The 24,993-nt window shown below is 49.4% G+C and overlaps 2 protein-coding genes across 4 annotated transcripts; both read left to right on the top strand.

The window, feature by feature from the left end:
• The first annotated feature begins 1,260 nt into the window (after positions 1-1,260).
• Positions 1,261-9,063, top strand: LOC310837339 (uncharacterized protein). Of its 2 annotated transcripts, none has more exons than XM_083723759.1 (4): positions 1,261-1,347; positions 3,230-4,168; positions 5,434-6,178; positions 7,642-9,063. In XM_083723759.1, exons 2-4 carry the CDS (start codon positions 3,470-3,472, stop codon positions 8,385-8,387), a joined length of 2,190 nt encoding a protein of 729 aa, XP_083579885.1. In that variant the 5' UTR covers positions 1,261-1,347; positions 3,230-3,469; the 3' UTR covers positions 8,388-9,063. The 2 variants fall into 2 exon arrangements, with proteins under 2 accessions (XP_083579885.1, XP_083579886.1); XM_083723760.1 differs by lacking the exon at positions 1,261-1,347 and adding an exon at positions 1,770-2,184 and having other exon boundaries at positions 2,328-4,168.
• Positions 9,064-11,575: 2,512 nt separating this feature from the next.
• Positions 11,576-23,255, top strand: LOC310837322 (uncharacterized protein). Of its 2 annotated transcripts, XM_083723716.1 has the most exons (5): positions 11,576-11,672; positions 13,960-14,119; positions 15,017-15,669; positions 16,160-16,289; positions 18,575-23,255. In XM_083723716.1, exons 2-5 carry the CDS (start codon positions 14,047-14,049, stop codon positions 20,002-20,004), a joined length of 2,286 nt encoding a protein of 761 aa, XP_083579842.1. In that variant the 5' UTR covers positions 11,576-11,672; positions 13,960-14,046; the 3' UTR covers positions 20,005-23,255. The 2 variants fall into 2 exon arrangements, with proteins under 2 accessions (XP_083579842.1, XP_083579843.1); XM_083723717.1 differs by lacking the exon at positions 13,960-14,119.
• The last annotated feature ends 1,738 nt before the right edge of the window (positions 23,256-24,993 follow it).

Raw genomic sequence — 24,993 nt, 5'->3', positions numbered from 1 at the left:
TCTTCTTACGTTCTGACAGTATTATGAGAAAACATTTTTTCTCTGTGTCCAGTTTTCTCTGTACAAAGTAACAGGAAAACTTCCCCTGCTGGATTTCCTCCTGTAGTGATAGTATTAAAAGTGTAGCCACCCTGCCAAAAAATAAATAAATAGCAATCCTAGACGATTAAAACCTAGGATCACCCCCTCCTCTCTCTTTTAAGGCAAAGTATTTATCATGCCTTTAAGGCTATGTCGCAGGCAGAAATCCATCTGGAGCAAAGCTTCACCTGTGGAGTTTCCTACTGTCACGCACCTATTAAAGAGGCGGCAGCCCTGTCATTAACAATCTCAGATAATAAAGAAATAGTATTACCATTCTCTGAATAAAAATGACTGAGCTCTGCTCCAATTTTACCAGCTTGTAGCAGGCAGAAACCCACCAGGTGCAGCAAGGAAGTGATAGGGAGAAACTTCCATTGTTGGATCTTTCCGCCTGGGAAGGAGAGAGAACGAGGCAGCGGAAACCAGATCCCAGATCCAGAGGTCTTTGCGTTTAGATGAGCTACAAAAAAAAGGTCTTCCTCTGTGTTCCTAGAGACACCAGTCAGTGGGATGTAAGACAGAGCAAAGATCTCCCCTCTTTTAAAGACGGATATACACCCTTAATTTAACTGAACGGCAGGCAGAAATCCAACTGATGCAGCTCACGTTCCTTCCCTTGCACGGAGGTGCCAAGATAGGAAGAAACAGCAACTACCTATTAAAAGTACAAGAAGGGCAGAGAAGGGGGAGTGCGACACCCCCCTCAAAAAAACAACAACCCCCATTTCAAAACTGCCTGCAGTTAAATGAGGGTTTACTCCAGATTCCTGGAGAGGCCACTGGGCGGGATGGAAGGCAGTGCTCTTTTAAAAGCGGGGCAGGCCTCTTGCTGCGCCTTTGATTGAACTAAACTGGCAGGCAGGCAGAAATCCACCCGGTGCAGCTCAACCTTCCTTTCCCAGCTTAGAGGGCAGAAAGGGACCTGAGATATAAGGAAGGCAGAGAGAGAGAGAGGGAAAGAGAGGGAAGAAATAAAGTTTCCACTACCCCCGCCCCCCCCCCCCCGCAATAGATGGATGGATGGAGAGATCTGCTCCAAATCGGCCAGCGTTTAAACGAGGGCTCACTCCGGATTCCTAGACAGGCCAGTGTGGGTGGCATGTGAGGCCAAGCCTCCTGATGTCAGGGGCTAATCCGTCCCCTTCCTGCTTTGCTCCCTCCCTCCCTCCCTCCCTCCTTCCCCTCGTGCGTGGGAAACTGGAGTCCGGATTTCCCAGGAGCCGCAGGAGTGAAGTTTGGCATCTGGGCTGGGCTGCAGGAGGGGTGAGCGAGACAGGGCTGGGGGGGGGATCTGATTTTTTTGGGGAGAGGGGAGTAAGGCCACCTTCTTTTCCTTTCCTCCCTTCTTCGCCCCGATCCTCTCCTTTTATTCCTCCCTCCCCCCCATTTCCCCTCCACTCTCTCTCAATGCACGGTTGTTGTTGTTGTCGTTTGTTTGTTTGCAAAAGAAAAGCAGCGCCGCGCAAAGATCCGCGCGCGCGCAGGCGCGGCGCGCTCCACCCGCGCAGAGGAGAGCAAGCGGGCGCCGCTGGGGGGGGGGGAGGGAAGGAAGGTGGGGTCCCCGTCCCGTGACGCTCGCCTGCCGGCTGGGGGAAGCCCGGAGCTGGCTCGCCCCCTCCGGGCATGCGCGCAGGGGGGGGGTCCCTCTTCGGAGCATGCTCAGGAGGGGCGAGTGAAGCCGCCGCGTGCCCTTAGCCCTCAGTTCTAGGAAGTTTCTTCTTGCTGTGGGTGGGGAGGGGGTGCCCCCCAAAAAATTAATTACTAATTAGTGATATGCAGGATGAACTACGGAAAGGGAAGAAGGGAAGTCATTGATTTAAGGTTGTTTAAATGAATATTTTGAAATGTAAATTAGAAAATTTAATAAAAGTTGTTTATCAAAATTAGTTAGTTAATTGTGGTGGGGGTCCCCCAATATTGATTGATCACTCTAATAATTAATTAATTTGTATACTGCCCTATACCCATAGGTCTCTGGGCAGTTCACAACAAAAATCTCTCTCTCTCTCTATGTATATGCCCCACAAAATACATAATAAAAATAAAGATAATCCACTAATCCTGGGTTGTTAATATTTTTTTTGTGTGTGAAAGTAAACAGCAACAAAACAAAACAGAAGAATTGTGCATGCACACGAAAGCTCATACCAAGAAATAACTTAGTTGGTCTTTAAGGTGCTACTGGAAGGAAATTTGTTTTGTTTTGACTATGGCAGACCAACACGGCTACCTATCTGTAACAGCAACAAAACACTCCTAGTTGACTGTGATTTGTTTCAAACTGGCTTTAATGTTGTGGTTTTTTTAAAATTGCTGTAACCAGCCCCGGGATTTTACGGTGCAGGGCTGGTAAGAAGGTGAGTTGATGATGAAGAAGAAGCAGTGGTTTTTTTTTTTTGTTTTTTTTTGATAAAAATAAAAATAATGAAGTGACGGTAGTAATCTTCTGATCAAAGTGCCGTGGGTGACAGCACCAAATGGTGCCGTAGGCAACAGCAGCAGCAGAAAGTGATGGTTTCTCTGTACTAGTGAGAACCATGACAAAGAAAGTACTGTTAATAAGCACTGTATTACTCTTATTATTATTTATTTACATATGTTTATTTGTTGTTGCTGCTGCTGTTGACTAACAAAGCTAGCTTATTCAGATAACTGCACCCCTCAAGCTTCATTCAAGTGGTCCATGGTGTTTCTGTGAAAAACACAATAAAAAAACTTTGGAAATAATAATAATAATAATAATAATAATAATAATAATAATAATAATAATAATAATTATTATTATTATTATTATTATTATTATTATTATTTATTAAGTTTGTATACCACTCTATACCCACAGGTCTCCTGGCGGTTCACAAGATAAAAATCACAATATGAAAACACAAAACACATAATCAAGAATTATTTGCAATACAGCAAAATACAAGATACGAAAGAAACAAAGCAGTAAGCATTCAGTTAAAAAGCATACAGCACCTAACACAGTGCTTTACAATTGCTGCAGCAGGCAGAAAAAATAGCGATAGGGTCCACTGAGATCCTCAGTAATTTTCAAGAGGTCATGTGGGGCTTGGGAAGCATTGCACAAACTGATGGGCCCTCTTTTAGTCGCAATGATTAATTTTTATCTTTCCTTCTTCAGGGGAGAAAACAGCTCCAGGCCTCTAACATTGCCCACTGCTGTGTAAAATTCCTCATGGATTAAGCATCCCAATGTCCTCAGCTTTTGCTGAGAGACGCCCATGCAAATGTGAAGAGAGTGACTCATGGCTGGGAATTGTTTTTGGAGACACGAGCGTCTGAGGAAAAAGGTTTGGGGGTGACGACTGGGTAAGTGTGGCCTCCTCACGCCTCCCGTTGCACACGGTGTGTTCGGACGGGAATGAAAATGGAGGGCCGGGAGTCGGAAGGGCTCAAACCGTTGGCGGGGCTGGAAGGGAAAGTCAGGGGCTCTCACCCGGCTCCGTCCAGGACCACAAGGGCCTTTTTTGGCTGGGCACCATCACAGCAGGTCAAGCAGGAGCCAGACGAGGGCCTTTCCGACTGCTGGGAGACCCAGCTGGAAGAATTCCCCGAGGCGGCGCGGTCCCCTCCGCCCAGACGGGGCAACAACATGCAGTCGCTGGAACCCACCCCCTGGGACGACGCGAAGGAGCTTCTGGCATCTTTCAAGGGAGCTGTGGAAGGATGCCGGTGGGCTCGCGAGGAAGCCGCCCCCAGGCTCGTCCCGGACACTGGAAGAAGGGGCTTCGGGGCAGCGAAGGAGGAGGCCCTGGGCGGAGATGCCCCGAGCAGGGACACCCTGCGCCAGCGCTTCCGGGAATTCCGCTACCAGGAGGCCGAAGGTCCCCGAGAAGCCTGTGGGCACCTCTGGTACCTTTGCCACCACTGGCTGAAGCCAGAGCGCTTCTCCAAGGAGCAGATCCTGGAGCAGGTGATTCTGGAGCAGTTCCTGACCATCCTGCCCACCGAACTCCAGAGCTGGGTGACGGGGAGCAGCCCGGAAACATGCGCCCAAGCGGTGGGCCTGGCGGAGGATTTCCTGCAGATGAAGCAAGAGGCTGAGAGGCAGGAGCAAAAGGTGAGAGGTGGCTCGCGTGGAAGGCGCCGGAAGCTTGGCGGATGATAGCCAGGTGGAGGGAGAGGCTGGCTGAGAGGGGCAGTGAGGCAGGCATCTCCAGGTCGGACTGGGAGAGAGAACCCAGTCTGAAATCCTAGAGGCAGTGAAGACGGTACTGAACTGCATGACTTAGCAGAAAGCATCTTTCTGTTTTCCTAAGGTCAGGTCTCCCAGAACCAGGAGAGGCATGAAAAGGGGAGAGGGGATAGTAGGCAGCATCTCAGATTGCTTGGGGGAAACCCTGGAGAAATGGAGAGATTTCAGCCTCAGCAGTTGCTTCATGGATGCGAAACCTGTCGGAGATGAGTTGCTTTGCTCATTAGGTCTGACACTGCTGTCTTGATCCTTTTTGCTAATAAAGAGCTAATTCCAATTTGCTAGGTGTGATTTAATGCTGGCTCACTCCTGTCAATAGTTTATGATTTTTTATTTCTGTTGTTGTAAACAGCTTTTCTGATGCCAATGCTTATTTTATTATTATTATTATTATTATTCATTTCATTTTATATCACCTGACTGGGTTACAATAAATTAAAACACATAAAACATAATACATCAAACATTAAAAACTTCCCTATACAGCGCCGCTTTCAGATGTCTCCTAAAAGTCAGGTAGTTGTTTATTTCTTGACATCTGATGGGAGGGCGTTCCACAGGGAGGGCACCACTACCAAGAAGGCCCTCTGCCTGGTTCCCTGTAACTTCGCTTCTTGCATTGAGGGAACCGTCAGAAGGCCCTCGGAGCTGGACCTCAGTGTGGGGGTCAGCTGGAGAGCCAGTGTGGTGTAGTGGTTCAGAGCAGTGGGCTCGTAATCTGGTGAACCGGGTTCCATTCCCCGTTCCTCCACATGCAGCTGCAGGGTGACCTTGGGCCAGTCACGCTTCTTTGAAGTCTCTCAGCCCCACTCACCTCGCAGAGTGCTTGTTGTGGGGGAGGAAGGGAAAGGAGATTGTTAGCCTCTTTGAGACTCCTTAGGGTAGTAATAAAGTGAGATATCAAATCTAAGCTCTTCCAGGCAGAACCGAGGCAAGTGGAGACGTTCCTTCAGGCATGCAAGGCCAAAGCTATTTAGGGCTTTAAAGGGCAACACCAAGACTTTGAATTCTGCTCTGAAATGTACCAGGAGCCAATGATATGACACAAGTGATTTGTTTTGTTTTTTTAAAAAATAAACTAACCACTGAGCGACACTTCCCCTTTCATTCCCCCTTTCTTTTCTTTACAGCATGCGGAAATGACTGCCGACCCAGAGAGCTCTCAGCTGGCTGCAGAGCCTTTCTCCCTGACGGATTCTCTCCCAAGCCCCCCAGATGTGAACCTCCCTTCCCCGGAGCCCAGGAGACGGCGGGACGCCTGGTCCCGCAAGGAGACCATCGCCTTCATTGACATCTGGAAAGCGGAGGACGTCCAGATCGCCCTGGGCCAGCAGTACCGCAACATGAAGCTCTTTGCCTGGATTGCTGACCGCCTCCGCGAGCGGGGCTTCGAGCGGGACGCCGAGCAGTGCCGCAGCCGGGCCAAAGACCTCAAGCGCGGCTACAAGGAGATCAAGTGCGGGAACCTCCACTCGGGGAGGGCGCCCAAGACCGCCCCCTACTTCAAGCTGCTGGAGCAGTTCCTCTGCCTCCGCAAGGGCATCGTCTGTGGGAAGGTGTGCGGGGCCGGCGTGGTGGAGCGGCTGGACAAGCGGCGCAAGAGGCTGCCCCTCAACCCCATGGCCGCCACCAGGATCGCCAGGGAAGCGGCCAGCGCCGCTCCGGAGGCAGCCGCGAACGAGCGGCAGTACGTCCTCCCCTTGCCGCAGGCCGCCCCTCCCAAAGAGCTCCAGGGGGCGGCCGTCGAGCCGGGCAGGCAGGCCCGAAAGCCGTCCAAGGATGACGACGTGCTGATCGTGGGGAAAGAGGAGCCGCCGTGGGGCAGTAGTGTCCCCTTGCCCTCCCCAGAGACTCCTGCTGAACCTCAGGTGTCAAGTGAGTGGCGCTTTTATCTGTGGCGCTTTGTGGCTTGGGCACAGTTTTTTTGTGGCATACAGTAGTACCTCAGGTTAGAGACACTTCAGGTTACAGACTCTGCTAACCCAGAAATAGTACCTCAGGTTAAGAACTTGCTTCAGGATGAGAACAGAAATCGCACGGTGGCCGCGGCAGCAGGAGGCCTCAGTAGCTAAAGTGGTACCTCAGGTTCAGAACAGTTTCAGGTTAAGAATGGACCTCCAGAACAAATTAAGTTCCTAACCAGAGGTACCACTGTATAATGGCTGTGGGGTGCGATGTCAACGTTCTCCCTCCTCTGTCGGAGGCAGCATGTGTGTTTCGCTTATTTATTTCGCAAAATTTATATTGTGAAAAAGAAAACGACCAAGCCTAAAAAGCAGTGTGTGAAAAGAATAAAACCATGAGATTACCAGTTAAAAGGAAAAGTTAAGAGCAGCCATTTACGGATTGCCTATTGAGCCCTCGCTTTGGCCAGGTTTTCCCATCGCTTCACTTGCCAATATGAGGGCAGAGGGGGCAAATACCCAACCCTTACAGGTAGCTCCCGTTTCTGGGCTCCAAGCCTAGGATCAAAGTAGACCAATTAGCTTATATCAAAGCAAGTGAATGTAAACAGGTATGAACTCCCACAAGAGGTTTTTAAGCAGAGGTTGATTTTCCATCTGTCATGGAATGCTGTCCTGTGGAATGCTCTCTCTTCGAATGTCAAGGGATAAGGAACTACATAACATATAGAACAGGGGTAGGTAGCGTAAGGCCCAGGGGCCGGATGCAGCCCAATAGCCTTCTCAATCCGGCCCACGGATGGTCCAGGAATCAGCGTGTTTTTACATGAATAGAATGTGTCCTTTTATTTAAAATGCATCTCTGGGTTATTTGTGGGGCATAGGAATTCGTTCATTTTTTCCCTTCAAAATATAGTCCGACCCACCACATGGTCTGAGGGGTGGTGGACCGGCCCACAGCTGAAAAAGGTTGCTGACCCCTGATATAGAAGACCTAAAGGCAGCTCTGTATTGGGAAGTTTTTAATGTTTGCTGTTTTGGTGTGTTCTGATATATTCTGTGAGCTGCCCAGAGTGGCTGGGGAAACCCAGTCAGGTGGAAGAGGGTATCAATAATAAAATTATTATTATTATTAACTACCATATCATGAAGCTTAGCTGGCAACCATACGATGTTGGAAAGCTGATAATTGCCCAGACCTGCTGTGGAGGAACCTGGTCCTGAGCTGCATTGGGCATTTTAGTGCCAACACCTTGAACTTGCCCCAGTTTGACAAAATATTCTCATCTACAATAGTTTCACATCAGATAAGATGTGTGTTTTGTGTCTGTGTGCGTCTTTTCCTTTAGGCCTCGAATGTCCGTGATTCTATGACGAGGGCTGATGGCTGTTTTATTTCCTTCACTCCTTCTCCTTCCTTTTGTCTCTCCTCAGATGCTGCGGAGGAGCCAAGGAGGCCGAATGCCGGCAACGTGGAGCGCATGCGCTTCCGGCGGGAGCGCAACTGGCGCCAGCGATTGGAGTCCGCCCGGCGGCTGGCGGACCCCACATCCTCCCCGGCGATGGTGTCCTCCTCCAAGGCGAACGCTGACCTTGTGGACGCACTGCGGCAGCTGCACCGGCAGGACCTGCAGGCCTTCGAAAACACCCGGCAGGAGGAGCGTGCTGAGGACAGGCAGGAGAGGCGCCAGGAAAAGCAGGAGCGGGAGGAGGACCGTGCCACCACTCACCGCATGATCGCGGCCATCGAACGCTCCCACCAGACGCTGGCTGACCTCATGGGCAGGCAGACCTCCGCCATGGAGGCCATTGCGACGGCCTTTTCGACCCCGAGATACCCCTCTCCCAGCCTCTTTCCGGGGTTCAGCCCTCCGTGGTCCGCCCAGCAGGCCGCTCCCAACTCCGGGGAGAGGCGGGCCAGCGCCTCAGGGAGCAGCACGATGCCCTTGCCTTCCCCCACCCCTGACGAACCCGGGATGCACGTTCCTGCCAGGGCACAAGACTTGGCTCCGGGACCCGACCCGGTGCCAGGCCCCCTGTGTCCCTCCACCAGCCCCGAGCCTTTCCCTCCCTTAACGAACCCAAGTCCCGGAGATTCGTCGGCAACCTCTCTGCCAGCTGCCGTCACACACCCCAGCACCACTTCGAAGCAGAGTCAGAAGAGGAAAAACTGTGACTGAGCGACACTTTGCAGTCCCCCATACTTTCTCGTCCGACCAGGTGGTTCCCACTGCCATCCTGTTCCGTTCCTTCTCCTTATTGATTGCAGTCTATGGAGTTTGTCATTGTTCCACCTCACTTTCTTCCCTTGCAAACAACGCTGGATCATGCCAAAGGGGGTCTCTGCATTCCGGCTTACAGGTCGGCCAGCTGGGGAACCCCCAAGGAACGAAGGGTCAGGGCCTGTGGAATGGTGTTGGGACAACAATGAGGGAGAAGAGGGAGCAGACTGAGGAAAGGAGGTATCGGAAGCTGAAGGGGTAACAAGGCTTAGTGAGCGGGGAGAGTGTGTGGCAGAGAGCAGCCCAGAATCAGAGGCAGAAGCTGAAGCAGGAAGGTGGGAGGAGAGAGGACTCTGGCTGGTGAAGAGTCATGGATGTCTCACCTTCCTGCTGCAACAAGTTCCCTTCCCTCTTGTTCTCTCAGAACCAGGAGAGGCATGAAGAGGACGGAGGGGCTTTATACAGGCACAGTCTCCGATTGCTCAGAAAAGGCCCTGGAGATGAGGGGAGTTAGGCAGCCATAGGGAGGCCTTCAGTCTCAGCTACTGCTTCATGGAGGAGATCAGTTGCTCTGCTCATTAGGCCGGACACTCCTGTGCATATCCTGTTTTTGCTAATAAAGAGTTAACTCCAACTTGCTTGGTGTGATTTACTGCTGGCTCACTCCTGTCAATGTCTCAGTGCCCGCGGAGTCCGAGAGCAATAGCCCAACGCTCCCCATTTCTGATCCCCAGTGACTGGTATTCAAAGACATATTGCCTCTTGACAGGGCTACTAGCCACAGATAGTCTTATCCTCCACAAATTTGTCCCATATTCTTTTAAAAGCATCTGAGTTGGTGGCCATCACTGCTTCTCATCGGAGCATATTCTCAGCCTGCCTGCTTTTTTAATAATTATTATTTCATGCACCAAGTTTTCATCAGCATCGGAAAGTGATATTGGCATGATTAGAGAACTTCAGCTTCTGTTTTTGTTTTTTTAACCCCAGATAGCAGGCTTCCATCTTATTTCTTATTTGGAGAACTTTTTATGCACCATCATAATAGTAATCTTTCAGTGGTGTGCATAAAGAGAAAAATTACTAATGACACACAAAATCAGCCGCGTTTACTAATAATACACACATAAAACCAGCCAGGTTTTCATTAATTGATTTAGAAAGATTAGCAAGCTGCTGAATCAAATTGCCCTTCAGTTCTGAATGGCCTGTGGCCATTCAGATACTGCAGGAATCATAGAATTGTAGAGCTGGAAGGGAACCCAAGGGTCACCTAGTCCAACCCGCTCAGTACAGCTCCCATCATCCCTGACCATTGGCCATACTGACTGAGGCTAATGGGAGATGAAGCCCACGGACATAGGGAGGGCCGCAACCTTAGTGTACATTATAAACTTTGTAGAATTTTTGCTAGAAGCCGCAAAATTATTATAAGATCAGTATTTGTAGAAGGATCAAAATGCAGATGAAACCAGAAAAACCTATAAAAGTAACCTAGGTGACTAAATTGGGGCGGCCCAAACCTTTCATACCAAGTGGGCTTCACAAGTACTACAGGGAACCTACTGTGGGGGTGGAAGCAAAGCCAAAATGACATACTCCCCTCGGTCCTCGTGCTGCCTTTCCAAAGCCGGCTAAGCAAGGCAACAGGCTTTAGGAAGCAGTCACAACTCTACTTAATCTATGTGCCAAGTTTGATTTTCATCTTTTAAATTTTCTTCCCTTGTTATAACTCTTCTTTCTGTTTTATGTGCAGCAAAACTTGCTTGCATGTTTACAAAGCTAAGCGGGGTTTGGTATGGTTTCAAATCGGACAGTGGAATGCATGTTGAGTTCCCAGTGTTGCAATCATAGAATCTTAAGAGTTGGAAGGGGCTCCATGGGTCATCTAGTCCAACCCCCTGCAATGCAGGAATCTCAGCTAAAGCATCCATGTTTTATCATGTTTTTAATATTCTATTGGGAGTCACCCAGAGTGGCTGGGGAAACCCATTATATCTGAAGGAGCGTCTCCACCCCCATTGTTCTGCCCAGACACTGAGGTCCAGCACCGAGGGCCTTCAGGTGGTTCCCTCAATGCGAGAAGCCAAGTTACAGGGAACCAGGCAGAGGGCCTTCTCGGTGGTGGCACCCACCCTGTGGAACGCCCTCCCACCAGATGTCAAGGAGAAGAACAACTACCAGACTTTTAGAAGACATCTGAAGGCAGCCCTGTATAGGGAAGCTTTTAATGTTTGATGCATTACTGTATTTTAATATTTTGTTGGAAGCCACCCAGAGTGACTGGGGAAGCCCAGCCAGATGGGCGGGGTATAAATAATAATCTATCATCATCATCTTTGACCAAACTACGAGAGGCAGTGGAAGACAGGAGTGCCTGGCATGCTCTGGTCCATGGGGTCACTAAGAGTTGGACACGACTAGACGACTAAACAACAACAACAGTCATCATCATCATATTGCAGCGTGGTTGCACTCGACCCTTGGGGGTCCCTTCCAGATCTGTAATTCCATGATCCTTTGTAATAAAAAAGAGAGACAGGAAAAAACGCAACCAGCCTATTGTGCAAAGCTGGACATTGCAACAAAAAGATGGAACTTTGCAGCCAACCGCCCCGCCCCCTTTCGCTTCTGGTCCCGCCCATTGCCGGCACCTACTCCCCACCCCCACCTCTCGAGGGGGTCCAGCAGGGAAAGCGGACTAAAAAAAGCCTCCCGCGCCCGCCTTACGCGAACCCCGCATGGTTGAAACAAAAAAAAATCCTTCCAGTAGCACCTTAAAGACCAACTAAGTTAGTTCTTGGTATGAGCTTTCGTGTGCATGCACACTTCTTCAGATACCTTCGTGTGCATGCACACTTCTAGCTCATACCAAGAACTAACTTAGTTGGTCTTTAAGGTGATACTGGAAGGATTTTTTTTTTGTTTTGACTATGGCAGACCAACACGGCTACCTATCTGTAACCCGCATGGTTGGTTTGCTTTGCCGCGAGGCGCGCAAGGGGTTAAAGCGACAGAGTGGGCCGTTGCTAGAGAGGCGGGGGCGGGACTCGAGAGCGAGGTCCTGGGGGAGGACCTTTCGGGGGCTGGCGAGTTCCTTCCTGTGGCGGGAGGGGGAGGAGAAAGAGGGGAGTTGCGAAGGGGGGGGGAGGGGAGGTTCGCCTTCTGAATTGTGCATCCAGGGATCTGTGGTTTGCACCCGCCTTGCAAGGAAGGATTGCAACCTTGCAATCTTTGCAAAAGGTGAGTGACTGATGGAGGAGAGTTGGGGGAGATGCATGTGCAATTATTATTATTATTATTATTATTATTATTATTATTATTATTATTATTGATGATGATTAAGGACAGAATGGTGATGATTAAGGACAGAAATTGCAAATAATAATAAAAATAAAGAGGAGACTTCAGCCAACCACCCATGCCTGAATGATGTAAGAATTCCTGCAAGGACGGTCATTTTCAGAGAGGGGAGCCCTGACAACAAAGAGTCTTGTGTGATCTGGAAGGCTAACGATTTGATGACGGTGTCTGCTTCGGAGATACTGCAGCCCGCTTCATTAGATGCACGAGATCTTAGCCTGGAATACAATGCATTCGTGTCCCTGCAGTGCTTCCCTCCCACTCCAGATTATAGTCTGTAGGGGAACTTGCTTCTGAGTAAAGATGCACGGGGTTGCTGCGCTGTCCCCAGACTGGTGTGGTGGGGAAGAGTGTGGGCCATCGAGCCAAGAAGGTTTGAGGTTTAAATACTTGCTCAGCTCTGAAGATCGCTGCCTCTCCGCCTAGCCTGGCCTCAGGCGGGATTAAATGAATCGTAGAACTGTCAGCTGGAAGGCACACTGGGGTCATCTAGACCAACCCCCTGCAATGCAATCATCTTTTGTCCAATACGGGGTTCGAACCTGAGGTTAAGAGTCTCATGCTCAACCAGCTGAGCTATGTAAAAGGCTCATTGTTGATTATTAATCTTTATTCATTACTAAGAATTCTTACAAATGGGCTGCATCTAGCTAACTTGTTCCATCAGCACAAGGATTTCTACTTGGGCAGAGGAACATCCCCCCATTCACACCAAGTGTGCACCCTGTGTCGCGAATTCTCTGCAGCGCTTTAGCAGAAATGCTCAGAATTCCAGGTTCTTCAGTGCGGTATATTTATTGTGAGCTATATATACAAATATCTATAATACACGAGCAGTTCATACAGTCAAACAGAGTACCTGGCTGCACCTTGAGGCAAATAGCAAGACCTCTCTCTCTCTCTCTCTCTGACCACACTCTTCTGCACCACCACACTTACTGATGGGCAGGTTTCCCTTTTAAACCAATGACAGCCAATCAACTGACAGCACATTACTGCTGAGTCTTTCTGACCCAGCAATTCCATAGAAAGTATTGCAGGCTGATTGCATCAGCCAGCAAACTCAAACCTGCAGAATTACTATCTCACACAGCATTCTGTGAATCCTGACACCCTGCACACTTCCCATATCTGAAGAATAAGTGGGGGAGGCTCCATTGCACAAGTGGAAATACTTGCGCTGATGAAATGAATTCATTGGCTACATCCCAATAATAATAATAATCAATAATTGTAATTATTCATATTTTTATTACAAATTGCTTTATTAATTTCCTTCTAAATGACCGTCTCAAGACGATTTACACACAAAATAATTAAAAACAGTTAAAAGACACAAAACCAACTTTTTTTTAAAAAAAAAAGAAGACCAAAAGAATCTTAACACGAGTCAAGCAGCAAAAAAAACTCCTAATGCTATTCCTGGTTGGATCAACATCAAGTATAGTGTCCAGATCAAGGGAAGTAAGAGCCTTGGTCAGACGACACTTGGAATAATGTGTCCAGTTCTGGGCACCACAATTAAAGAAGGATGTTGACAAGTTGGAAGGTGTGCAGAGGAGGGCAACCAAGATGATCAAGGGTCTGGAAACTAAGCCTGATGAGGAATGGTTGAAGGAGCTGGGAACCTTTAGCCTGGAAAAGAGGAGACTGAGAGGAGATAGGATAGCCATCTTCCACTATCTCAAGGGCTGTCCCATGGAAGATGGAGCAAGCTTGTTTTCTCCTGCTCTGGAGGGTAGGACTCGAACCCATGGCTTCAAGTTACAAGGAAGGAGATTCTGACTAAACATTAGGAAGAGCTTTCTGACAGTAAGAGCTGTTTGGACAGCGGAACGGACTCCCTCAGGAGATGGTGGGCTCTCCTTCCTTGGAGGTTTTTAAGCAGAGGTCAGGTGGCCATCTGTCGTGGATGCTTTGGCTGAGATTCCTGCATTGCAGGGGGCTGGACTAGATGACCCTTGGGTCCCTTCCAATTCTACAAGTCAATGATTCTATAAGTCTAAGGTTCTAAGAGGACACTGGCAGTAAAGACCCCATTTGCCCAGCTAGAAATCCTGTTGGAACAAAAAAGGTCTTCACTTGTTTGGGGAAAGCACAGGTCGTATCTATTCATTATTATTATTGTTATTGTTGGGCATTTTATCTTTCCGAACAAATAACCCAGCTGCATTTAGTAAGAAGACACAGAAGGGGAATCTGGAGTGGAGATAGCCGAGCTGGGCTAAAGTTGCCCTTGATCTGGGGAGAGAAAATGGCTTCGGAGGAGGAGGAGGTGGGGACCATCCCGCTGGGCCTCCAGGAACCTTTTCCAACGGAGTGGGCAGGTGAGAAAATGGGCAGGCAGAAGAACTTCTTTAAAATGATTTACAGATGGTGTTTAACTCAGAGTAGGCTTGCTAAGATGCCTAATCAAATAAGTGCTGGAGATACAATGAGGTCGAGGGTACATTCTTTCATATGTGGTGGACCTGTTAAAGGGTGAAAGTGTATGGGGAAATGATCCATAATGTATTGGGAAAAAATGTCAAAAAGTACTTTCCCCCAAAAAACAGAGTCCTTCCTGTTGGGGATAATTCAGACTGAAATTCCCAGGTGTCAAAAAAGGTTATTTATATATGCCAACACTGTGCCCTTTGTTTTGTTAGCCCCAAAATGACAGAATATGCACAACTCGTAGGCTTAACATATACTATAAGAGAATTAGAAGAACATACGCGGGTGGCGCTGTGGGTTAAACCACAGAGCTTAGGACTTGCCGATCAGAAGGTCGGCGGTTCAAATCCCCGCGACGGGTGAGCTCCCGTTGCTCGGTCCCTGCTCCTGCCAACCTAGCAGTTTGAAAGCACGTCAAAGTGAAAGTAGATAAATAGGTACCACTCTGGTGGGAAGGTAAACGGTGTTTCCGTACACTGCTCTGGTTCACCAGAAGCGGCTTAGTCAGGCTAACCACATTACCCGGAAGCTGTACGCCAGCTCCCTCGGCCAATAAAGCGAGATGAGCACCGCAACCCCAGAGTTGTCCATGACTGGATCTAATGGTCAGGGGTCCCTTTACCTTTAGGTGTAATAATGGAATACTAAATGGTATAGTTTTTGTAAAATATGCAGGTATTTATGATATGTTAAATGAACCATCGAAAGAGAAAAAGGGACGTCATTGATATATTAAGGAGTACTTTAAATTGTAAAACAGAAAATATAATACAAATTATATACAACAGGTGAGAAAATGGCCGATGGAGGCCCTAGAAGACAGACAGATGTTTCTGAGGACGCCGGTGTGACCAACCACGTTGCTCTGGTGAAAAACGAAGTGGCTGCCGCACGCGAGGAAGTCTGCACGAGGGACGCTGTGGAGATGGTGGTGATGTCTCATTCGGAAGTAGACGACCCCCGGCTTCCAGACCCGCCGCGCTGGGACGATATATTTTTGACGTCCGTTGAGAAGGCTGTTGACACCCGTCCGGGAAAGTGGATGTCGCAGCTCATACCGGGCCTGAAAGAGGAAGGGCCGCGATTTGAGGAGAGGGAAGCGGGAGATTATGGGAAGGTGAAGGCGGCCATCTTGCGGGTCGACGCCATCAGCACCGAAGTCCAGCGGCAGCACTTCCGCCTGTTCCAATACAAGGAGGCCGACGGGCCCCGCGAGGCCTGCAGCCGCCTCTGGTTCCTTTGCCACCGGTGGCTGAAGCCGGAGAGGCACACCAAGGAGCAGATCCTGGAGCTGCTGATCCTGGAGCAGTTCCTGGCCATCCTTCCACCGGAGAGCCAGAGCTGGGTCAAAGATGGCTGCCCGGAGACCTGCGCCCAGGCGGTGATGTTGGCCGAGGATTTCCTCCAGAGGCAGCGAGAGCCCGAAAGGCCAGAAGCACAAGTGAGATATTGGGTCTCTTAAATCTTTCATCCAGGTATAGGCAGCCTCCATCCCAGGAAGCAAATGTGGCCCTCTAGACCTGTCTGTCAGGCCCCCCTCCTTGACCACACTCCCTCTCCCCAGGCCATGGGGAGGGCTAAACCTTTCTGCTAGTACCTCTACATTAGGCCACTCCAGAACCTTCCCCTTTATTTGCCCCCCTCTGCCAACCTCAGCACCCGAGAGGGTCTGTATGGAAGGGGACGCTCTTTCAGATATTTATCAATCTAGGTTTATTTCTTATTGCCTTACATTGATTGATTGTTAAACCACCCCGAAGCTCTATGAGGCGTATAACAATAATAATAATATTTTTTTTTTATACCCCAACAAGGAACGGTAAGGGAGGTCTGAGAGTTGTTCAGGGTGGGCTTAGAATCTGTCTTCGCCTGTGGCGTTGCCCCCCCCCCCAAACATGCTGTATCTTTCAGCCTCTTTCCTGGTCTTTCAGGTGCCGGGATTGTTTGAGGATGCCAGGGAGACGTCCCTGAAGGCCGAAGGAGCTCTGTTGGACCCTGAGCAGAGACAGCAGGGCCTGGAGGTCAAGGAGGAGACTGCTGCGGAGTACGGTTCTTCACGAGGTAAGGTGCCCATTTGAATTTTAAAATTGGTTCCTTGGCATGCACAACATGCTTCCTTTGACCCAAACCATTAAGCGGAGAGCTAGAAGAGAAACAAAGGGGGAGACAGGAAGGGAGAGGCAGGCTTGGTGAGATGGGGAAGGGAGAAATACAGGTTGGGAAAGGATCATAGAATTATAGAGATGGAAGGGACCATGGCGGTCATCTAGTCCAACCCCCTTCAGTGCCAGAATGTTTTTGTCCAATGTGGGGCTCAAACCCACAACCCCGAGATCAGGAGTCTCCTGTTATACCGACTGAGGAGAAGGGGGAGAGAGAGGGAAAGGCTGGGAGAGAAAAGAAAGAAGGGGGTTGGGGAGAGGCAGGAATATCCAGCTAAGGCTGGGAGAGACGTCAGCCTCAAATCTTGCCAATTGGCATAGGCAATATTATGCTCACTAGATCCATGGTCTGACTCTATATTAGTTTCTGAACTTCTGAAGTCCCAGAGCCAAGCCGTTGATTTTGATTTTTAAATTTGTTTTGGGGTTCTTGCTGATATTGTGATCATTTCTATCAGGTCTGTGACTGAGACTGATGATTTGTAATTGTTTCTGATATGTTTGGAACTTAATAATAATAGTAATACAGTCGTACCTTGGTTCTCGAACACCTTGGTACGCGTATGTTTTGGCTCCCAAACGCTGAAAACCCAGAAGTGTTCTGGTTTGTGAACGCTTTTCAGAAGCCAAACGTCCGACACGGCTTCCGATGAGTGCAGGAAGCACCTGTAGCCAATTGGAAGCCGCGCCTTGGTTTTCAAACAGTTCCGGGAGTCGAACGGACTCTTGGAATGGAGTACCGTATTTTTCGCTCTATAACACGCACCTGACCATAACATGCACATCGTTTTTAGAGGAGGAAAACAAGGAAAAAAATTCTGAATGAAACAGTGGATGTATCATTTTTGTGCTTCATGCTGTGGCCACTGACATGTGATCTGATGGTGAATTTGGGGTAGCCCAATGCAAAGATCCTGAGGATCCATGTGGATCCATGCTTTGTAACCACGTTTTTGCACCATTGCAGCCCCAGGCAACAGTGGGTGCGTGATTTGGGGGGGGGGCAGGCTGTAGCCATGGACATGCTACGTGCTCTAATGGTGAATTTGGGCTGACCCAATGCAAAGATCCTGAGGATCCATGTGGATCCATGCTTTGTAACCACGTTTTTGCACCATTGCAGCCCCAGGCAACAGTGGGTGCGTGATTTTGGGGGGGCAGGCTGTAGCCATGGACATGCTACGTGCTCTAATGGTGAATTTGGGCTGACCCAATGCAAAGATCCTGAGGATCCATGTAGATCCATGCTTTTTAACCACGTTTTTGCACCATTGCAGCCCCAGGCAACAGTGGGTGTGTGATTTTTGGGGGGCAGGCTGCTATGTGATGTGATGATGAATTTGGGGTGGCCCAATCCAAAGATCCTGAGGATCCATGTGGATCCATGCTTTGTAACTACATTTTAAGTGGGGAGGGAAGGAAAAACACAGAAGGGACAAGGAGCATGAGAGCGGTGTGCAGAGAAGCAGCTGGCTAAGAATGCAGGAGAGGGATTTAACGGGAGGGAGGAAAGAAAGGCAAAAGTTTCCCCAAACCGAAGCCAGCCCTCCCTCCTCTCCTCCCCCCCCCTCTCTCCCCTGCATGTTTTCTGGCTGCCTGCGAGCACAGCCGGAGCACGGAGAGGAATTAGAGAGAAGGACACTCTGCTTTCCCCTCTGCTTGCCTGGAGGGGAGGGGATTTGCCTGCTCTTTGTTCCGTTTGAGCAAACACAGCAATGAAACACAAGAGGGTGGGCAGTAAGACCCTGAGGCAGAATGCAGGAAAGCAGCAACTTCCTCTTTTCAGGTTTCCCTTCTCCGACGCAACGCGCGATTTGATTTTTGCTGATTTTTGTTCCTGCGCTCCCCTAGTCGGCTCCAGAGACCCCCCCCCCCCACATTCGCTCAATAACACGCACAGACATTTCCCCTTCCTTTTTAGGAGAAAAAATGTGCGTGTTATAGAGAGAAAAATACGGTAAGTTAGACAACCAAGGTACCACTGTAATTTTATTATTTGTATCCCGCCCATTTGACTGGGTTGCCCTAGCCACTCTGGGCACCTTCCGACTTACATAAAAGCACACTTACTGCTCACTTGATATGATTTGTGCCATTTTGGACACCGTTCTGTGAGAAAGTGGCATTCAGATAAAACAGACGATTATGATTATTGGTGTTAATCCCCAAAACTGTTCCTTTTAGGCAACCTGTGCCCTAGTGAGAACAACAAAGGGAGCCCCCAGCCAGAGAACAGGGAGCACGAGGGGCTGTGTGAGGCATCCAATGAAGGCCTTGAGGAGACCTTCCCTCTCTTTGACAAACTGGAAGACCTACCCGAAAGGCCGCTGCGATCAGATAAGCCGTCGAAAAAGCCACCCAGGAAGAGGCTGCAAAAATCCATCCCGTTGGCGGGTGGTTACGAAGATCTCAGTGTAGCCGCGGCAGAGAAGGAGACGGGTGAGGGCAAGCCGCCCATGAAGATCATCGTCTATGAAGAAAACTTCAGTCAGGGCTCAGACCAAGCCGGAGAGAAAATTCACAAGTGCTCGGTGTGCGGCAAATGCTTCAGCCTCCGGTCGCGCCTTATCGTTCACGAGAGAACCCACACGGGAGAGAAGCCGTACACGTGCTCCGACTGCGGGAGGAGCTTCAGCGTCAGCTCCAGCCTCATTGCCCACCGCAGGACGCACACGGGAGAGAAGCCCTACAAGTGTTCGCACTGCGCCAAGAGCTTCAGTGTGAAGTCGGGACTTATCGCTCACGAGAGAACCCACACTGGAGAGAAGCCGTACAAATGTCTGTACTGCAGCAAGAGCTTCCGGCGCAACTCGGGCCTTGTTAGTCATCAGAGAATCCACACCGGCGACAAACCTTACCAGTGCTCGGTGTGCGAGAAAAGCTTCAGCGACATCTCAAACCTCATCACGCATCACAGGATCCACACGGGGGAAAAGCCGTACAAGTGCTTGGAGTGCGGGAAAAGCTTCAGCCAGAGCTCGTACCTCAACAGCCACCAGAGAATCCACACGGGGGAAAAGCCATACGAGTGCTCTGAGTGCGGGAAAACCTTCAGCGTGAGCTCGCGGCTCAGGAAGCACCAGAGAAGCCACACGGGTGAGAGACCATTTATATGTTTGGACTGTGGGAAAACTTTCAGTGAAAGCTCAGATCTCCTCGCGCACGAGAGGGCCCACACCGGAGAGAAGCCCTACCGGTGTTCGTTCTGCGGGAAGAGCTTCCTGCGCAGCTCAGAAGTAGTCAGCCACGAGAGGATCCACACGGGCGAGAAGCCATACCAGTGTGGGGAATGCGGGAAGAGCTTCAGCGTCAGCTCCCGCCTCAGCGCGCACAGAAGGATCCACACGGGAGAGAAGCCTTTCCAGTGCATGGTGTGCGAGAGAAGCTTCAGCTACAAATCGCACCTCATTACACATCAGAGAATCCACACCGGCGAGAAGCCCTTTCAGTGCTCCGTCTGTGGGAAGAGCTTTCGTGGCAGCTCTAGCCTCGTGGCCCACGAGAGGACACATACAGGGGAGAAACCGTACCGGTGTTTGGACTGTGGGAAAAGCTTCACTCAGAGCTCAAACCTCATTAGTCATCAGAGAATCCACGCAGAAGGAAACTCCTGAAAAATCAGTTGGACGAACCTTAGTAGATCATCGAATCCTCCTCTCTTCCCCTTTTCATAATAAGACTTGAGTCTTTGGCATTTCGTTAGCGCCCCGTCTTCTCTAGAAGGGGCATTTTTCGGGCAGCTGTGCTGGAATATTGATGCATTATTTTCCCGCCGCTACCAGAGTCGGGCACCGATCGATATAAACCCCTTTACAAGTGAACAGGAGTGTCACAAGCCCACCTAGGCCAAAAGTCATGGCAAATAGCTTGCTCTGGGAAGAAGGTTTGTTCCGAGCGCATAAACGAAGGTGCCTGAAAATGCAGGTGGGGAGAAAGCAAATCTCTCCAAAACGCCTGTCATGTCCCGGCCACTTGGCTCTTCTCAATGTGTACCCCTTTTCCAGATAGAGGAGGGAGGAGCCCTCTAGGCTTGGGGTGCTCAGAGTGCTAAGCCTTTGAAACCTACAAAGAGGGACCTGATCAGTGGGAAACAGCCCATTAGGAGCAAACGAGGGACTGCCCCGCCAACCTCAGTCTGCACCCAGATAGCCCCCAACTGCCAGCCCAGGGGTGGCGCTGCCTGTCGCCTTTCTCCCCTCAATGTTGCTCTTTTAGAACCCAGCAGGGAGATGGGGACACAAACGAGTTGGCTTTGCCTCCTGTTGACTCTGTCGTTGGCTGTGGCGCCACCTACTGTTAGGCTCCTAGCGTTCCACCCTACCAGCCACCAGCGAACCTGATTTTGCGTTCCCTGAAGCCAGAACTCACTGCTTTTTGCCTTGATTTCTGTGCTACCTATAAGTCCATCCTGCCACTTGAAATCTCACCTTTTTTTTCTTTTCTTTTTTGCGGGGTGGGGGAACCAATTCTCAGACCGTACCACTATAGGCTGCAGTGCAGAGGTGTTTTAGATGTGGGAATATTTTGTGCACACCACCTCTCCACCACGAAAAGAAAGGAAAAATCCTTGCAGGTAGATATGTAGCGTGCAAGGGATACAACTTCGCTGACCTGCTACTTTTCTAGAGGCATGGCTACATATAAGCTGAAAGTAATGCTGTCCAGACTTTATGGCTTGGCTTTGCCGATTGTATCAAAGCGGTTGAAAGTCTGGGACTGGGTAGGTCCTGTTTTATTATTTTCTAAATTGCAAATAGAGAGAGAGAGAGAATTAGTTTTGCGCCGAGGTGCTTTGTTGAGTGGACCTGAGAGAGAGAAAATGGGGCGGTTGGAATTCCAAACATGGGAAAGGATCCGTGCGCAACAGGAGAGGGGACTGCGATGTGGGTTTTCGAGTTTGCGTTTTTGTTTTTTAACCAGATGGGAAGTGGCCCAGAAAGAGGAGCAGCAGCAGTGTCTGCACACAGGGAATGATTTTTGTGCTTGCCAGAGCCTCTCTGAAATCGCCGAGGCTCTGCAGCCGCCTGCATGTTCAACTTCACTCACGGCGCAAGTCGCACAGAAAGTTGGCTTCCATACCCAGAATGCTACTTTCACAGGGGACGGCTCCCATTTTGGGTAAGAGTCGCCACTTATTGCGAGAGCTTGCTTCCTTTGTACAGGTGCAGGGAACCCTGCAGGTGTTGCTGAACTACAACTCCCATGTGCTTGTGCTGCGCCCGATGGGAGTCGTAGTTCCGAAACCTTTGGGAGGGCCAAAGTTTCTCCTCCCTCCTTCCTTTGGGGCTCAGTATTCTGGCAACCTCGGGTCCCCCCAGCTGTCGTTCAACTACAACTCCCATCATCCATTGACTGGTCAGGGATGATGGGAGTTGTAGTTGCTCAGATTTGTACGTCACAGATACCGATTGGAAGTCGTGGGTTGGAAGGTGGCAGGGGGACCTTTGGTGCCCTCCCCATGTTGCTGAACCACAACTCCCACCATTGCTTTCTGGGAGTTGTAGTTCAGCAACACCTGGAGGGCACAGCTGTCAAGCGTCCCTTATTTGGCGGGACAGTCCCTTATCCCAGCGCCATGTCCCGCTGCTGTCCCTTATTGATGATGTCCCTTAAATTCCCCGGGTTTCAAAGGAAGCAGCTCCTCTCCCTCCCTCCCTGCCGGCCAGGGAGGAGGGAGGCTCCAACTGTGTTGCTTGGCTGCGTTGCTCACCCAATAAGGAGTCTAAGAATGACTGGGGGGTGGAGCTTGCATGCCTTGTGCCACTCAAATCGGCCGCATTGCCTAGGGACTCACCTTTGCTCAGCGCTTCCCAGCAGAGAGGTGACGGTGGTTTTCCTTGCTGCATCCCCTTTGCCGGGTTGCTGCGCTGTGGGAACCACCACTTGAGACTTCGTTTGGCTGCTGGTTGACTAAAATCCCTTATTTTGGCTGCTGATCCCTTATTTTCGAGACCGCTGGTCCCTTATTTTCAAATCTGTAAGTTGACAGCTATGCTGGAGGGCCCTGTGCTATCCTCTCTCATCTGTTCTCAAGTCTCACCAAGGTATGTGCAACAGAGCAGATTGAACCCGCGGGTTTCGCCCTGCAGCAATATCCCCCTTTGCCACATGGCACAAAAATCATGTTCCTAAGTCTCATAGTCACTGGGAATTTGAAATCATGATCTAGAGTAGAACAGACTTAAGCCAGATTTCTCAAACCTCACACTCTCCAGAAGTTGCTGAACTAAACTCCCATTTTTCAGCAATTTCTAGTTTGGGGGAGATAACCATTACAAAGCTTTTGGTATTTTTTTTGGCATAGTTTAAATTCAGATTATTATTATATGTTCAGTTGGGCATGTTAATGCATAAAACCTTTCATATTTTTTTAATGTAATCCCCTCCTGCCCCCAAAATCATATGTAGCAACTAAATTAAGAGTTTCCATCTGTGAGCTGCTCAAATCTGTATAATCTTCCTGTATAACCTTGCTGTTGGACTACAACTCCCATCATCCCTCATCATTGGCCAAGATGGCAGGGGATGATGGGAGTTGTAGTCCAACAACATTTGGGCACCCAAGGCCGGAGGACGCTGGAGTCAGCCTAAGTGCGGCATCACCCACAAATGGACTTATTGTGTGGCTCGTCCCTTTGTAGTCCTTTAACGAAATTGAATTTTTCATTATTAAATTTGCAAGAGGATCCCTTGAAACGGCAAGAAGCAGGCCTGGCCGTCAGTCATGTTTGCTGGGTCTGATGGGAGTTGTAGTTCAAGCAACATTTGGTGGGCCAAAGATTTCGCACCTCCGCAATGTCATGAACCTCCTCCTGAAGAAAAATGTTTTCTTTTCCATGCTGAAATAAAAGTTTCACCCACCTCATGGTGTTGGGTTTTTTTTGGGTGTGTGTGTGTGTTTTTTATTTCAATTAATCCTTTTAGGTGGGGGCTATTAAAGTAAGTAAAGTAAAGTAAAGTAAAGTAAGGGACGCGGGTGGTCTGTGGGTTAAACCACAGAGCCTAGGACTTGCCAATCAGAAGATCAGCGGTTCGAATCCCCGCAATGGAGTGAGCTCCCATTGCTCGGTCCCAGCTCCTGCCAGGTGCTTTCAAACCTAGCAGTTTGAAAGCAAGTCAAAATGCAAGTAGATAAATAGGTACTGCTCCGGCGGTAAATGGCGTTTCCGTGTGCTGCTCTGGTTCGCCAGAAGTGGCTTAGTCATGCTGGCCACATGACCCCGAAGCTATGTGCCGGCTCCCTCGGCCAATAAAGCGAGATGAGCGCCGCAACCCCAGAGTCGGTCACGACTGGACCTAATGGTCAGGGGCCCCTTTACCTTCATTAAAGTAATGTGATAGTAATAAACAACAGATTTTCCACCGTTCCCTCTTTGTCAGATGGTCGGGCTGCGAGATTAGTTGTGAATGTAGCCGCAACAGTGGTAAAAGAAAGTCCTTTGTGTGGCGCAGAGTTAATCTGTGGAACTGCCTCCCACAGTATGGCTGGGAGGATGGGGCAAATTCACGGAGGAGTGGGCTATCAATTGCTAGAAACAAGAAGGGAGAGGGTTATCATTCTCAGGTCCTGCTTTCGAGTTTCCCACAGGAATCTTGTTGGCCAGCGGAGAACAGAATCCCCCTCAGTTCTGCAATTCTCTGATTCCATGACTCATAGGAGCCAACCCCTAGGGGCCTTTCTTCCTCTTTGGCCCCCACAATAAAATAAAATTGATGAGCATTGCCATTTGAATGTTGTATGTGCACCGCATCATCCCCCCAAAATATATTTTATTCAAGTTGGCACCCTTGCCATGGCTAGTTGGGCCATTGAACCCTGATGTAGCAGGTTCCTATGTTCTTAAAGATTATTATTTCATAGGGATTTCCATGGACATTACTGGGATTTTAAAGATGGAATTGATGTCCGGGGTGGGGGCCATTTCTGAAACGTGGTGCTTTGTCCTGGATCTGCCCTGGCTAGTCAATCAAAAAAATAGCCATTTTTGTAGGAAAAAAGAGCTCAACAAACTTTGGGGGTTGTCTTAAAAAGCTCAGTAACTTTCAGGGCGTCCTGTTTCTGAAATATGGCAACCCTATATCTAATAATTGATGGCAGAAAGTGAGGAGGAATTAAAGAACCTTTTAATGAGGGTGAAAGAGGAGAGCGCAAAATATGGTTTTAAGCTCAACATCAAAAAAACAAAAACAAAAAAACACCTTCACCTCCTGGCAAATAGAAGGGGAAGAAATGGAGGCAGTGAGAGATTTTACTTTCTTGGGCTCCATGATCACTGCAGATGGTGACAGCAGCCACGAAATTAAAAGACGCCTGCTTCTTGGGAGAAAAGCAATGACAAACCTAGACAGCATCTTAAAAGCAGAGACATCACCTTGCCAATAAAGGTCCGTATAGTTAAACCCATGGTTTTCCCAGTAGTGATATATGGAAGTGAGAGCTGGCCCATAAAGAAGGCTGATTGCCGAAGAATGGATGCTTTTGAATTATGGTGCTGGAGGAGACTCTTGAGAGTCCCATGGACTGCAAGAAGATCAAACCTCTCCATTCTTAAGGAAATCAGCCCTGAGTGCTCACTGGAAGGACAGATCCTGAAGCTGAGGCT

Source organism: Podarcis gaigeae (assembly GCF_964106915.1).
Source record: "Podarcis gaigeae genome assembly, chromosome: 2".
Lineage (NCBI taxonomy): Eukaryota > Metazoa > Chordata > Lepidosauria > Squamata > Lacertidae > Podarcis > Podarcis gaigeae.
The sequence above is the reverse complement of the archived record's forward strand: the minus strand, read 5'-3'. Positions and strand labels throughout refer to the sequence as shown.

Coding starts and splice junctions, on each gene's coding strand:
- LOC310837322 (XM_083723716.1), top strand. CDS start 14,047: ATGGCTTCGGAGGAGGAGGAGGTGGGGACCATCCCGCTGGGCCTCCAG. Junction 14,120..15,016: donor TTTTCCAACGGAGTGGGCAG/GTGAGAAAATGG, acceptor TATATACAACAG/GTGAGAAAATGGCCGATGGA. Junction 15,670..16,159: donor CCGAAAGGCCAGAAGCACAA/GTGAGATATTGG, acceptor CTGGTCTTTCAG/GTGCCGGGATTGTTTGAGGA.
- LOC310837339 (XM_083723759.1), top strand. CDS start 3,470: ATGAAAATGGAGGGCCGGGAGTCGGAAGGGCTCAAACCGTTGGCGGGG. Junction 4,169..5,433: donor CTGAGAGGCAGGAGCAAAAG/GTGAGAGGTGGC, acceptor TTTTCTTTACAG/CATGCGGAAATGACTGCCGA. Junction 6,179..7,641: donor TGCTGAACCTCAGGTGTCAA/GTGAGTGGCGCT, acceptor GTCTCTCCTCAG/ATGCTGCGGAGGAGCCAAGG.